At 55.1% G+C, this 14787-nt stretch overlaps 1 protein-coding gene across 2 annotated transcripts in view; it reads right to left on the minus strand.

Annotated features, from left to right (window-relative positions):
* Positions 1-3103: 3103 nt before the first annotated feature.
* The window catches only part of LOC123368862 (glycine N-acyltransferase-like protein 3), a 15263-nt gene continuing 3579 nt past the window's right edge, over positions 3104-14787 (minus strand). The window contains exons 1-6 of one of the 2 annotated variants that reach the window (XM_045014041.1): positions 8650-9125; positions 8189-8318; positions 7175-7282; positions 6634-6760; positions 6192-6312; positions 3104-4730 (exon numbers count right to left, since the gene is read on the minus strand). In XM_045014041.1, coding sequence (XP_044869976.1) covers positions 4199-4730; positions 6192-6312; positions 6634-6760; positions 7175-7282; positions 8189-8318; positions 8650-8771 — 1140 coding nt within the window. In that variant the 5' untranslated portion in view covers positions 8772-9125 and the 3' untranslated portion in view covers positions 3104-4198. Of the gene's footprint in view, positions 4731-6191; positions 6313-6633; positions 6761-7174; positions 7283-8188; positions 8319-8649; positions 9126-14787 lie in introns of those variants that run through there. The other variant, XM_045014042.1, reaches the window with a different exon arrangement.

Raw genomic sequence — 14787 nt, forward strand, 5'->3', positions numbered from 1 at the left:
TTTGGGGCATATCTGCCCTATTTCTCAGCAGTTAGTCCTGAATTTGGTATTCTCAGTTGTGACCCACGAAGGCTCGGTTACAATGTTACTAAGGCATATTTCAGTGCTGGGGAAGCAACCCAAATCAGTTCCTCAGAGACAAACAGGGACATTGACATGTCAGTCAGGTGCCAACAAAATCAGCTGGACTATGTCACTTAGTGAAGCGGCCAGTCTTTGACAGGAAGAAGGATTCTGAGCGAGAAATTTACATCTTGGCAAAGAGACTCGCTGTTTCCTGAACGCCAGCTGGAGGGTGATTCTCAAAGAGGAGCTAAAGGTATAAAAATGCAGCGCCTCCCCTCCCATGTCATGCTTGGCAGGAGCGAAATCACAGGTTGCAGCCTTCCAGAATAGACCCGGGCCTGTTCGGGTGTGACAGCCTGTCCCTGCCGCCCTGCAGTACAACTGGGACTTGGTAGGGTGGTGGGGGGAGATCTGCCCTCCTGAATCAGCCCCCCCGCCCCAGCCTCCCAGAAGTATTGCTGCGGCCCTTGGCCATCTCACTAGGCAGCATCAGCTGTGTCCCCAGGAGAAAGGCTGCTCTCCTGGTGCCCGTCTGCCCCGCTGTAGTGCTGGGGGCAGGGGCAGGAAGCTCTGGCCACGGGGGAATGGACAGGGGGCAGCTGGCGATCCTGGGACCTGTTAATGCTACGTAGCCCAGAAGGGCTCAGACAGGAAGTGTTCCTGGGGAGGCCAGGGAGCAGGGCCGGCTCCAGACCCCAGCGCGCCAAGCGCGCTTGAGGCAGCATTTTGCCGGCAGGGCGGCAGGCGGCTCTGGCGGACCCTCCGCAGGCATGACTGCTGAGGGTCTGCTGGTCCCGCGGCTCGGGTGGACCTCCCGCAGGGATGACTGCGGATGCTCCACCGGAGCTGCGGGACCAGCGGACCCTCCCCAGGCAGGTCTGCAAGAGGTCCCCCGGAACCACGGGACCAGCGACCGCCAGCGCACCCCCCGTGGCGTGCCGCCGTGCTTGGGGTGGCCAAATTCCTAGAGCCGCCCCTGCCAGGGAGGGCACTGGGAAGAGGCTGAGGTGGCCGGCAGGAGGTGACCCAGCTGCTGCCCCCCGGGCGACTGGCTGCTGCAGAGGCCTTGGTGGGGCGCAGCTTGAGCTGCGTTTGCAGGCTCGGAGCAGGGCTGTGTCCGTGCCGGAGCACGGTGGGCTTGTGGCCCAGTCCCCATGCGAGGGGGGGGGCGGGGTATATGGGACACGGCTCAGTGCTACATCCTCCCCTCTCTCCTCTCTTGCAGGCTGGCTGGTGGCCTCCCCCACTACGCACCCAACTACTCCTCCTGGGCCAGCTGCTCAAGGAGGTACGTCCCGGCCTCGCCCCAGCCGCATAGCGCAGCGACGCCCTGTGTGGGGCAGCCGTGCCTGGCACTCATCTGGTTGCGGGGGTTATAAAAGTTCTGGGAAGCGCTGGCCCCGCTGTGTGGGTAGGAGGGCTGGTGGCGGGGGGGGGAGGGCTTGGCAGACTGGGGCCTGGGTGACAGGCAGAGGGAAGCTGCCCAGGGCAGGGCAGGGCACCCTGACAGCCGTCTCCTCTCCTCTCCGTGCAGGGGAACATGAATCGAGGCAACAGCCTGTTTTTCCGGAAGGTGCCTGCGGGGAAGCTGTACGTGTGGGAGGAGACGCGGTTCCGCTGAGGCCGGAGCTGGGCGAGGGGCCCGGGGCCGGGCCAGAGGCTGGGCCAGATGCACTGAATGATGGGAGAGTGGTGATTTCTAGATGTAAGCAGAGTCAGAATGAGCTCTCCCCTGACATCTGGTGGTGAGTGTGGAAAAGGACTTCAGGGGCTGATCTCGTTTTCATGGGCACACCCACCCTGCCTAGCATGAAGGAACTGCTGGCCCAAATGGCCACTTTAGCTGCTGTGGGATCCCCAGTCTCTTTGTTATTGGTGCAGGAGTAATAAAGGGTTGTTATCCTGATTATGGAATCAAGGACAATAGAACTTTACTTGGCATTTTATGACGGAGGGACTCGCACTCAACTAAGTAGCGCTCGCTAGGCAGGGGACATGGGTTCCAAACAGCAGTGAATGAAGAGAGGGGTGTGGTAGGCCTGTTTGTCTGATAGTATGTGTCTCCTCTTAAGGACTCTGAACACCATTTTCACTCTTTTTTCTCTGTTGTGTAATAACAGAGCTAATTTTGACTCCATTAGGAGTCCTGTTACGTGCTGTAGATTGGAGGTCACTGGTTCCTTGGTCTAAGCATTAGGTCTACTTTGGGCAAGTTGTTCTGAGTGTGCTGGCACTGGGGCTTCGCCTACTAACAGTTGAAATCACTAAAGCGCTAAAGTTACTAAAGAGCTGAAATCACTGAGCACTGTGTTAAGTGAAGATATATTGGTGAGGGGCTAGCAGGGTGGCTGGCGGAGAGGAGCTGCCAGCAGGACGGCTGGTGGAGAGGAGCAGCTGGTGGTGAAGACTGTAGCAGAACCCCAAGGAGAGGCGTGGTAATCGGCCATCGACCCGAGCAGCGGAGCATGTAAGCTGCCCCCCGCATCTCCCCACCACTTCCACCCAGGCTGGGAGGTAAACTCTGCAGATGCACTTCTGAACTTTGGGGGCTGCACTGACCAAGGTCAGAAACTGTGGATGGGGTGACTGTTGGGTTGCTGGACTTAAGAACCTGCGGGGAAAAGGACACTGCCAGAATTACTTAGGGATGCGTCTTTTGCTCATGGTTTGTGTTATGAATCCTGTTTGTGGTGTTTCCCCAACATAATGCCGCAATGTTTTGTGTTATAGTTTGTGTTATGAATCCTGTTTGTGATGCTTCCTCAACATAATGCCACAATGTTTCACTCCTTTATTAAAAGGATTTGGCTACACTCAGACTCTGTGCTTGCGAGAGGGGAAGTGTTGCCTCCTAGAGGCGCCCAGGGAGGTGGTGTGTAATTGTCCCAGGTCACCGGGTGGGAGCTTGAGCTGCTTTTGCCTTGTCTTACTCCAGGGCCGAGCACATGGCTCCGGCCCTCCTGCTTCACCCCATGAGCTCTGCCCGGCATGTCACACTGAGCCAGACTCCTGGAGAGACCTGGCTGCTCTGTGGGGACCAGTGTCCCCCAGCCAGTGTTTGCAGTGACATCCCAAAGCCTTTTCCAAACAGCACACGGTTTATTGGTCCCCGGGAACCCGGCCTGGGAGGTCCCTGGGGCAGCAGAGAGAAGTGAAGGTGAAGACACAGGCCAGGGCCCCACCCAGCTGAGCTGCTAAAGAGCCAAAACTGGATCCTGTCTCCAACTCTTTCAGTCCCAGCTGGGAGCTCCTGAGTCCCACCAAAACCCAACTCTTCTTCTTTGTGGAGCCTCCGTTGGTCTGGTTTTGATACTGAACGCCCAGGTCCTGCCCCCAGCCATGTGACACCCCCCTCCCGTCCCTGCTCTGCCCCAGGAGCAGCTTTTTAACCCTTTGGCACCCACTGGGCAGAGATGCAAAGTACAGAAGGAAACTGAGGCACACCGGCATCAAAACTATTACAGAAAATTCTCTTTTGGTACGTCTACACTATCGGGGTTTGGGCCCAGCAGGGCTCTACGGGGGGGGAGGGGTCCTGTGACTGCTTCCCTCCCCCCTGTAGTGCACCAGCATAAACACAAGCCCTGGCCTGGCTTTCCAGCTGGCTGCTGGCCCTGGAGCAGCCGTGCAAGGCCAGCACCTGCCCCCTATCACCACAGGGGAGGTCAGGGGTGGGCCACAGCTGGGACATGTGCTCGGAGCCCAAGGGAGCTTGCACCAAAGCTCTGGCAAGACCAGGCGCAGCACCTGGAACGGGGACCCCCCCACACCACCACCACAGGCCCAGCCGAGCAACAAACTGCCTGGGGAAGGGAGCGAGAGAGACCCCCTGCTGAGCCCTCACCCTGGTCTCTTTGGGGCCAGCCCTGACTGCCAGGGGAGAGCGCCCCCTACTGAGCCTCTGCCCTGCTGCAGGGGATAATGGAGCATGAGAGAGTCTCCTCCACCAGGCCCCGGCTTCCCAAGGGCTGACAGCTGAGCTCCCCTGGTGCCTGGTCAGTGTGTCCCCTTCATGGGGGGTAGCAGAGCAGGAGGTCCCTGGGCATGGCTGGGCCATGTCCCCATCCCCTCCCCTCCCCCACGGCTATGTGCTGGCAGAGCGTGGCTGTCCCCCAGAGCTGGGTGCAGGGCCCTAGGCCGTGTCCTCTTCTCCTCCGCTCCCCTCCCCCTGTGCTACGTGCTGTTGGGCGTGTTGCCGTTCCCCAGAGCTGGGCGCAGGGTCCTGAGCCGAGTCCAGGGCACTGGCTGGCTGGGACTGGGCGAACCCAGGCCTCACCACCAGCAGGTAGAACACCCCAGGCAGGATGTGGAAGCCGAGGCGTTGCAGGGTGTGCAGCGAAGGCTCGTTGTGGGGCAGCACCCAGCCGTAAACAGGGAAGCTGCAGGCATGCAACTGTGCTGCCAGCGTCCCCACCACGGACCTCACGAGGTGCTGGCCACGATGCTCCGGGAGGGTGTAACCGTGTGTCAGGGCAGCCAGTGGGTCGGTGAGGCACCAGGAGATGGGGGTCCCCTCAGGGGCCAGCAGGCAGGCGTTGGGGAAGTGGCGGATCAGGAGGCTCAGGTAGCGCAGGCTCCAGCTGTTCCCCCCAAACGGCCAGGTGTCTCTGAGCAGCATGGCGTGGGCGGGGGACACGGGGGCCAGCCTGAGCCCCTTCTCAGGCCTGCAAGACAGGTCAGGAGGGATGAGATGCTGGCCAGTGTTGGGTGAGCAGATAAGGGATTGACCTAGCAAGGGGAGGGGGTCAGCATCCCTGGTCAGAGGGAATACAACCACTAGGGGAAGGAGTAAGGCTAGGGGAGAGGAGCGGGGAGCAACCAAACATGGGAGGTGTGAGCACAGGGGGAGATTGACCCAGCTTGGGGGGGCAGGGTGCAGTGAGCCGGGGGCTCGATCTGGTACAAGGGAGTGAGCCCGGGGAGCAGGGATTGAGCTGGTATGACATGGCATAGGAGGGGAGCAGGGTCCGGCAGCGCCATCCTCTTCCCGGTTGTGGGGCTGAGGTGGACTGGACAGTAAATTGGCAGTGGGAGGGCTGCCAAATCTGAAACTGGGAGGTGTGGGGGGCATGGAAAGTATCCTGTGGGGGAGGGGTGTGCCACCCAGCTCTGAAGGCAGCACCGCCGCCAGCAGCAGCCGAGAGCTACGGGGGGCGTGGTATGGCATTGCCACCCCTCCTGCTGCGTAACGTTTGGCCTTTGCACTGGGGGGGGAGGCTATGGCAAATCCTGGGTGACTATAGCACCCATAACGCTCCTCCCAGTGCCCCCCATGGAGGGGAGGGAGGCTGGAGGGGGCTGACCTGGCACAGGAAGAAGGGGGGTGAGGCTGAGGGGCGATAGACCCGGGGTGGGGGAGACGGGGGAGCCCTGGGGGGAGGGGATCGAGCCAGGAGGCGGCACATGGGGGGAAGGGGGAGCCCTGTGGGAAGGGGTTCGAGCCAGGAGGCAGCACATGGGGGGAAAGTGACCCCCGCGGGGGGAGGGGATTGACACACTCCCGCAGCCTCAGCACAGGGGCTGTCTGACAGGGCCCAGTCCAGCCCCAGCAGATCCATCGCTGCCGATGGGCCGTGGCTAAGCTCAGCTCCTGACATGAAAGCACCAGGGCTCAGTGGGCAGCGAACCCCCTGCCCGGGGACCTACCCGCTGACAGGGAAGGAGGGACCGGGGGGCTCTGTGCTTGGAGCCCCCTCCCCTCAGAGGGGATGGCTCTGGGGTCAAGGACCCCTGGCTGCCCGTCCCAGGATACGGAAGGTTACAGGCTGCCCCTCCCCCTGCTCTCCCCATCCTGGGGCCAAGGAGGTTCCTTGGCCAGGCTGGGCTGCCCCTGCCCCCGGCGAAGCTCTAGGGCTGACTCAGCCCTGCCCCGGAGCAGGATGGGAAATCCTTGGCAGCATGTGCCCAAGGCCTGGGGCTGTGTGGGGCTGTGATGATGGCCTCACTCTGCCAGCACCGTTAGCCTGGGGAACTCATTGCCACCTGATCTGGGGTGCAATGGAGACCTCTGGCCTGGCACCCCAGGGTCTTTCCCTTCCCCCATCCCCGCTCCCCCCTCCATCTAGCACAGGCTGGTTGTGTGCATTGCCCCATTCTCTCACACACCCCATATCTGGGGCACCTACCGGTACTGGGGCATGGCAGGCGGGTCTGGGTGCAGTAGTAGCCGGTGCGGATGCGTCTCCATCTCAAGCCCCCTGGCCCTGGCAATGTCCCTGATGTTCTCATGTACCCCGTCCTGCAGCCCTGCAGGGACAGCCGTGCGCTGTCAGCAGGGGCCCCCGAAAGGTGCCCATGGATGTGGGGGGCCCAGCCTGGTGGGGGAGAGCAGCAGGGAGGGGCCAAGGGCCACTGAGAGCCGGCATGACCCAACTGGGGGTTCCCAAGCTTGGCGCATTCAGGATCCTGGGTCTTGATGGAGAAGGACTATTGGTCCATTGGGACTATTGGTCTGTGGGGGGGGTGGGGTCCAGGCAGGCTCCTCGGGGCTATTGGCCCATGGGGGGGCACAGTGGTCCTCCCCCCCATGTGGCAGGTGCTGGATGGAGCAGGGCTGGAGGGGCTCACCCAGTATCTGGAAGGCCTGGCCCCAGTCGATGGCGCGGCTGTTCCCCAGCAGGGCCCGGCAGGCGCCCTCGTCCCGGTAAAAGGCCGTGTACAAGTTGGTGAAATAATCACTTGGGTCCCGCGCCACCTGCAGGGGGGACACTGCCTGGGGGTGAGCGCAGCCTCTGCCCCCCACGACCCTCAGGGACGGCATCGGGGGAGAAGGGCAGAGCGAGCCCCAAGTAAGAGATTGAGGCGGGGGGAAGGGGCCCCATGAATAGAGCCAGGGGACTTAAGGCAGAATGGGATGGGGGGGTCTGAGCAGCAGAAAGGGGAGACAAGCTGTGGGGAGGTGGGGCAGCCAGGAGGGGGAGGGATAGAGATGACACCAAGCAGGGAAAGGGGCAAGGAAGTCGGGGAGGGGAGCGGGACAGTGATGGTGTCAGGCGGGGGAGGGGAGCGGGGCAGGGATGGTGTCAGGTGGGGGAGGGGAGCAGGGCAGTGATGGTGTCGGGGGGGGAGGGGAGCGGGGCAGATGGGAGGGGCCCAGCAAAGGCCGCACTTCTCTGCGTGGCCGGGTGAGGACCATTTTGAACTCTGGCCATGAATCCACCAGCACCTCCTGGCCAGCCGGGTTCCCGCGGTTCACATGCATCACCGTGCCGTAGACCTGCCAAGACACAGGGGTCAGAGTCCGGGGATGTCCCGTTTCCCCAGGATCGGTGCTGGGCCCCAGCTTTTACTCTGCCCCTTGGAGGAGCCCTCAAAGTGCCAGCCGCCCAGGGGGCCCCACTCTTCCTGCAAGGCAGGCCAGGGCCTCTGAGATGGAGCCTCTGGGCTCCAGCCCTCCTGCTCCACCCCGCGAGCTCTGCCCGGTGCCTCCCACTGAGCCAGAACCCTGGAGAGACCTGGCTGCTCTTCGGGGGCTCCCACACCCCAGCCTGGGTTTGCAGTGACACTCGGCAGCATTGTCAAGCCAGGCCAGTTTAGGAGTCACGGAGCAGCCTTAGGTCAGCAGAGAGAACTGGGGGTAAAGCAGAGTCCATTGCGTTCAGCCGGGGCCCAGCCAAGCTGGAGTGACAGACCCTCCAACACAAAGTCTCTGCCAACACCCACCGCAGGGGCCCGGTCCAAGCCTCTCGCGGGCGCCTGGCTCGGCTGCATTCGCTGCAGGGAGCCACGGAGAGAGATGGGAGGGCTGGTGTCAAAGGCCCAGTGGTGGAGGTCACGGGCCTGCCCCTGTGAGCTGTGTGCAGCCTCGGGCCCCGGCCCACTCCAGGGGTCGCTCCCAGAGGCCTGGTGACAGGCTGGGGTACAGCACATCCCCTGTGGATCTATGAGAGCCTGCCCGGCCCCTGAACTGCTGCCCCCGACCTGGAGAAAGGGTCTGCCCCCCAAACTGCTACCCCCGACCAGGTGGAGGGGCCAGCCCTCCATGTACCCCCGACCCAGGGGATTGCACCCCAGCCCAATCTGTGCCCCATCACCCAGGGGACTCCGAGGGACTTTCCCCTGCTCTCTGCACAGCCTGAGGGTGGGAGGGTTCGGCCCTGTGGGTCGGGCGAGTCCTGGTCACCGGCAGCATGTCAGGCAGGCCCTGCCGTAGCATCCCCTCCAGCAGCCGCAGCTTGGAGGGACAGCTCAGGATCAGCATCGCTGGCCGGGATGGGCCTTCACAGCTTCCAGCAGGACAATGCGAGGGACACCTGTGGGGCAGGAGACCCATCAGTTCCCTCTGACTGTCTCCTCCCAACCCCAGAGACCAGCTGCCAGCTCCCAGCCCTGTGCGCAGCCCCCTGTGTGTTCACCAGAGACCTTATACTACCTAACCGGTCTGTGCGCAGCGCCTGTGCTTACGAGAGACCCTACAATAACTTAACAGTCTATGCACAGCCCCCCGTGTGTTCACCAGAGACCTTATACTACCTAACCAGTGTGTGCGCAGCCCCTGTGCTCACCAGAGACCCCACAATAAGAAGGCTGCTCTAAGGCCATGTGATGCCAGGGCTGCCTGTACAGGGCTACGGTCCCACTCACCTGGGGTGACTCCGTGCCAGGGGAAGGAGCAGTTCCTGGGTGTCTGTGGAGCTGTGAGGTTCCTGCCTCTCTCTCTCCTTCAGGGGCTGCTCCAGCCTCTTATACACGAGCGAATGAACCATTAACAGAGTCTGCCAGTCCTGGAACCCAGAGGCGGTGACATCCCTGCAGCTGCAGGGCACAGTTGATTGGGATTTTGCTCTGGGCAGAGGTGGAGGGGCCTCCGGGGAAAGGAGGCCAGAGCGACAATGCAAGTTCCCATGGTTTATGTATTTCAGGGAAGCTGAGAAAAGTCCCCACCTCGTGAACAAAGGACCGAGAGGGGGAAGGTAGGGGACAGAATGTACCCTTGTGTTCACACCGTACCCACTGTTGTAATAATGTTTGTACAACCTTGCAAGGTATTATTTGTAAATGTATAATTTGCCGGTCAGTATGGCCCTGATAAAATGTGTGTGACAACAATGTACGTGTAATGATAATACTCCCCTTTATGGTGTTAACACATGCTCTAACCTGAGGTTGGCAAACAGGCCTGTCTCAACAAAGGAATGGGGACATTAAAGCAACAAACAGAGTCATCAAGCAGGAAGGGAAACAAAAGAAACTCCAACAGGGGAGGAAAAAGCACCAGGGGTATCGTTCCTTACAGACTCTCTCTCCTGAATCTCAGCTGCAATTGTTTTCCAAGTGTTTCTGCCCTCTGTGGAGAAAGAAATGGTTCAGGACTAATCAGAAAAGCTGACTGAGAACCGTGAAGATGCGGTTCTGGCGGGAACCAACTGACAGTGCCAATTCAGGACAAATCACTTAAACCAGGGCAGTTACAGCCCAAGGCTGGGGTGTTTCCACCTCTAAGGCAAACCAAACCAGCCAGACAAAGAGGACTTTGGTCTCACCCCACTGGCTAACCACAAGTCAAACAAGCAATTCCCTTAGACACTCCAGTTTCCCAGTATCACCACCAGTGCCACTCGTCCTTGGGATGAATGGTTATGAAAACCAACACTCCAATAAAGGAAAAAGGTTCTCTCGATCCCAAAGAATCAAGCCCCAGACCCAGGTCAATATACAAATCAGATCTTACCCACAAATCACACTCTTGCCAGTCCTTTAGAATCTAAAATCTAAAGGTTTATTCATAAAAGGAAAAAGATAGAGACGAGAGCTAGAATTGGTGAAATGGAATCAATTACATACAGTAATGGCAAAGTTCATAGTTCAGCCTTGTAGCAGTGATGGAGTAAACTGCAGGTTCAAATCAAGATTGAAGACCAGATGGAGATGAGATATCAGTTTTTTCCAGGTGTAAGAACACTTCTTTGTTCTTACAGTGGAAAATTACAGCAAAATGGAGTCTGGAGTCACCTGGGCAAGTTCCTGCATACTTTGCTGAGTTACAGGGCGTATCTGCCTTCTCTCAATGGGTCAATTGTGTAGCTGATGGTCCTTAATGGGCCATCAGGCAGGCTAGGGAGAGCTAACACCAACCTGTCTGGGACATCACCCAGAAGCATAGCATAAGTTTGAAGTACAGACAGTATAGAGCCAATATTTGTAACTTCAGCTAAAAAATGATACATTCATACAGACAGCATAATCATAACCAGCAACCCATAACCTGGTCTTAGGCACCTTATGTGACCCCCTTTATATAAGATTTGGTGCCACTGCAGGACTTTGGTTGCAACCATGTTCTATACGGTCCCAGATTATATCAATAACATCACAAGCACTAGTCCATGGGGGCGGATGCACTGCAGCTGAGGTTGCTAAAGGAGTTGGGAGATGTGATTGCAGAGCCACTGGCCATTATCTTTAAAAACTCATGGCGATCGGGGGAGGTCTCGGATCACTGGAAAAAGGCTAATGTAGTGCCCATCTTTCAAAAAGGGAAGAAGGAGGATTCAGGGAATTACAGGCCATCAGCCTTACCTCAGTCCCTGGAAAAAATCATGGAGCAGGTCCTTAAGGAATCAATTTTGAAGCACTTTGAGGAGAAGAAAGTGATCAGGAACAGTCAGCATGGATTCACCAAGGGTAAATCATTCCTGACTAACCTAATTGCCTTCTATGATGAGATAACCAGCTCTGTGCATGAGGGGAAAGCAATGGACAGTCTCCCACAGTATTCTTGCCTTCAAGTTAAAGAAGTATAGGCTGGATGAATGGACTATAAGGTGGATAGAAATCTGATTAGATCATCAGGCTCAATGGGTAGTGATCAATGGCTCCATGTCTAGTTGACCGGTATGAAGCGGAGTGCCCCAAGGGTTGGTCCTAGGGCCAGTTTTGTTCAATATCTTCATTAATGATCTGGAGGATGGCGTGGATTGTACTCTCAGCAAGTTTGCAGATGACACTAAAATGGGAGGAGTGGTAAATACGCTAGAGAGTAGGGATAGGATACAGAAGGACCTAGACAAATTAGAGGATTGGACCAAAAGAAATCTGATGAGGTTTAAGAAGGACAAGTGCAGAGTCCTGCACTTAGGATGGAAGAATCCCATGCACTGCTACAGACTAGGGACCGAGTGGCGAGGCAGCAGTTCTGCAGAAAAGGACCTAGGGGTTACAGTGGATGGGAAGCTGGATATGAGTTGACAGTGTGCCCTTGTTTCCAAGAAGGCTAACGGCATTTTGGGCTGTATAAGTAGGAGCGTGGCCAGTATATTGAGGGACATGATCGTTGCTGTAGGAAGCAGGTGAGGCAGATTGGTAAACATAGTGTGAAGGGGCTATTCAAGTAATTGGAGCACTTAACTAACAATGGACTTTGAGAGACGCCAATCCCCATCTGACCTTTCCTGGGAATGTTCAAACTAACATGTAAACAATGGCTTCGGCCTGCAAAAAGCTGAATCGTTCATAGACAGGTGACTTGCCCAGGTGGCTAGAGACCCCATTGTGTGGCTGTGATGTGGCACAAGAGAAAGATTATATAAGGCCCTGGAAGCCCCTCCATTTTGTCTTCAGCTGGCTGAAGAGGTAGCCTCTCCATCCCAAAGAGATGCCTGAAAGAAACTGGAAAAAATGACAGTAACTATGGGGGTGTGAGTGATTGTTGGACCCAGACTAGGAAGGAGTCTAGTCTGTCAAAGAAGCTTATTGGAACATCTCTGAGGGTGAAATTTACCTGCATTTATTTTCCTACTGCATTAGGCTTAGATCTGTGTGTTTTGTTTTATTTTGCTTGGTAACTTACTTTGTTCTGTCTGTTATTGCTTGGAACCACTTAAATCCCACTTTTTATATGTAATAAAATCACTTTTGACTTATTAAGTAACCCAGAGCAAGTAATTAATTCCTGGGGGAGCAAACAGCTGTGCAGATCTCTCTATCAGTATTATAGGGGGCAGACAATTTATGAGTTTACCCTGTATAAACTTTATGCAGAGTAAAACGGATTCATTTGGGGTTTGGATCCCATTGGGAACTTGATGTCTGGGTGCTAGAGACAGGAACAGTTCTTAAGCTGTTTTCAGTTAAGTCTGCAGCTTTGGGGCACGTGGTTCAAACCTGGGGGTTTGTGTTGAAGCAGACTGGCATGTCTGGCTCAACAAGACAGGATACTGGAGACCCAAGCTGGCAGGGCAAACGGGCTCAGAGGTAGTCTCAGCACATCAGGTGGCAGCCCCAAGGAGGTCTCTGTGACCGAACCCGTCACAGTTCATCTAGGATTGCCAACCCTCCAGGAATTAAAGATTAATCTGTTATGTAACGTGATGAAACTTCCAGGAATACGTCCAACCAAACCTGGCAACCCTAAGCACAGCTCTGTAAGAATGTGTGAGTTTCTAGTCCAAGTTTAATGTTAAATGCTTGTTTCAGTGTTGTTTGTGCTCCCAATCTCCCTTTTGAATTCAAGGTGGTGCCTGCAACCTGCCACTACTGGCTACATGCAGCTGCCTTTGGCTTGCAATACATTCTGCTTTGGGTAATAAATTGGAAATCCCTCCCATTCCTAGATTAATAACAGACGTGCCACCAGACACTGACCAGGCTCAGGGGCAACCTGTGCCTCTTGTGTTTCTGATGCTGCTTCCGCCGCGGGCAGCCCCTCTGGGGGGCATCAGAAAGCCCCTCCGAGTAGGGACCCAGGATGTGCTGCAGCTGCTCCAGCAGCAAAGCCGCCTTGGAGACCACAGTGAGCCCGAGAATCACTTTGGCTGCCTCATCCAGTGCTTGCTGGCTCCCCGCTGGCCCTGTGCTGCGTTCAGGGGTGAGAAGGTGACTGTGCAGGCTGGTGTGGCTGTTGTGAAGTGCTGGGGTTGCAGCACGGGACCCAGCACCTGGTCAAACTCCTTGTAAAAAGGAGCAAGTTCCCAGAGGGGCGGTTCCCATCCCTGGCGTTCTGGATCTGCTCCCTGTGCTGATCACCGGTCTCCACTTGGCCCAGACAGTAAACAAAGTGCTGCCTCCAGGGATGTTCAGTATTTTCAAGATTGATTGAGTTAGCTCTGAGACCCACCTCACCTCAAATGACACGTCTCCCTTCAACAGTTGTGCAACCCAATCTTCTACATAGCTTGTAAACTGTTTCCCGTACAAACATCTTGCAGTAACCATGATGGTCAGCTGTCTTGACAGCTAGTTCTTAGCTCTTGGCGGACCATTGTGACACACTGTACCCCCATGTTCACCACTTTTACAAAACTATGATAAATTTTGTACAAAGTTTGCCTTGTGAGGTATCATAGGTAAACTCATAATTTGCTGATAATTATTGTCACAGTAAAATATGTGTGGCAACATTGTAGGTAAAGTTATAAGATTCTGCTGTATGATGTTTGTGATGTTATCTGATTGAAACATGACCATATAGATCATTGTTGCAACCACTGTTATATATTTGCAACAAATCTTGTATAAAATGTGGCATGTAAGATGTCTATGAAAAGGTTATGATTTGCTGAATCTGATTATGCTATCTGTATGCACGTATCATTTTTGTATTTGAAGTTATGAGTATTGGCTCTATACCAGGATTTCAACTGTTTGCTCCTGGGATAACACCCACAAGGTGTTTAGTCGGCACATCTTGGAGGGACTATTCAAATTAAGGTTTCAGAGTAGCAGCCGTGTTAGTCTGTATCCACAAAAAGAACAGGAGTACTTGTGGCACCTTAGAGATGAACAAATTTATCTGAGGATAAGCTTTCGTGGGCTACAGCTCACTTCATCAGATGCATAGAATGGAACATATAGTAAGAAGATATTTATACATACAGAGAACATGAAAAAGTGGAAGTAGCCACACCAACTGTAAGAGGCCAATTAGTTAAGATGAGCTATTATCAGCAGGAGATAACCAAGTAGTGATAATCAAGATGGTCCTTTTTAGACAGTTGACAAGAAGGTGTGGGGAAGGTGTGGGGATACTTAACATGGGGAAATAGATTCAATATGTGTAATGACCCATATTAAGTGGCTCATCAAGAAACACTTAACCGACAGTGGACCATGGGAGACCATGTACACTGAATGGACTGTCCTGCAAACGTGCTGTCTGGGGTATAGGTAATTTCCTGCTGTGACTAAGCAAAGTTATGCCTGGACATGTGACTTGCCCATGTCATTCCAAACCCCATCTTTTACCTGTAATTTTCTACTAGCTGTGCTGAGGGCTTTGTTTGAAACAATGGGTTCTCTCCACATGGCAGAACCAAAAAAAAGGCCCTGGAAACACCTCCATTCTGCCTCTTTCCAGCTTAAACTTCTGGACTAAGGACTTATACTAATGGAAGCATTCTAACCAAGGGACTGAGGTCCTTCCAGTGATTTCGAAGCAACCAGAGACTTATCAAGCCAGCAGTTTATTCCATCACTGGTACAAGCCTGATCCAAGAACTTTGCAGTTATTGTATGTATTTGATTCCTTTAACCAATTTTAACATTCACCTTTCTTTCTTTCTTTCTTTCTTTCTTTCTTTCTTTCTTTCTTTCTTTCTTTCTTTCTTTCTTTGAATAAAACTTTAGATTTCAGATACTAAAGGGTTGGCAACAGTGTGATTTTTGGGTGAGATCTGAGTTGTATATTGACCTGGGCATGTGGCTGGTCCTTTGGATCAGAAGAACCTGGTCTTTGGTTAAATTGGTTTTAAAGAACCACTCATCTATAAGTCTAGTGGTTTTGGC

This window comes from Mauremys mutica, chromosome 4 (assembly GCF_020497125.1).
Source record: "Mauremys mutica isolate MM-2020 ecotype Southern chromosome 4, ASM2049712v1, whole genome shotgun sequence".
NCBI classification, from domain to species: Eukaryota; Metazoa; Chordata; order Testudines; family Geoemydidae; genus Mauremys; species Mauremys mutica.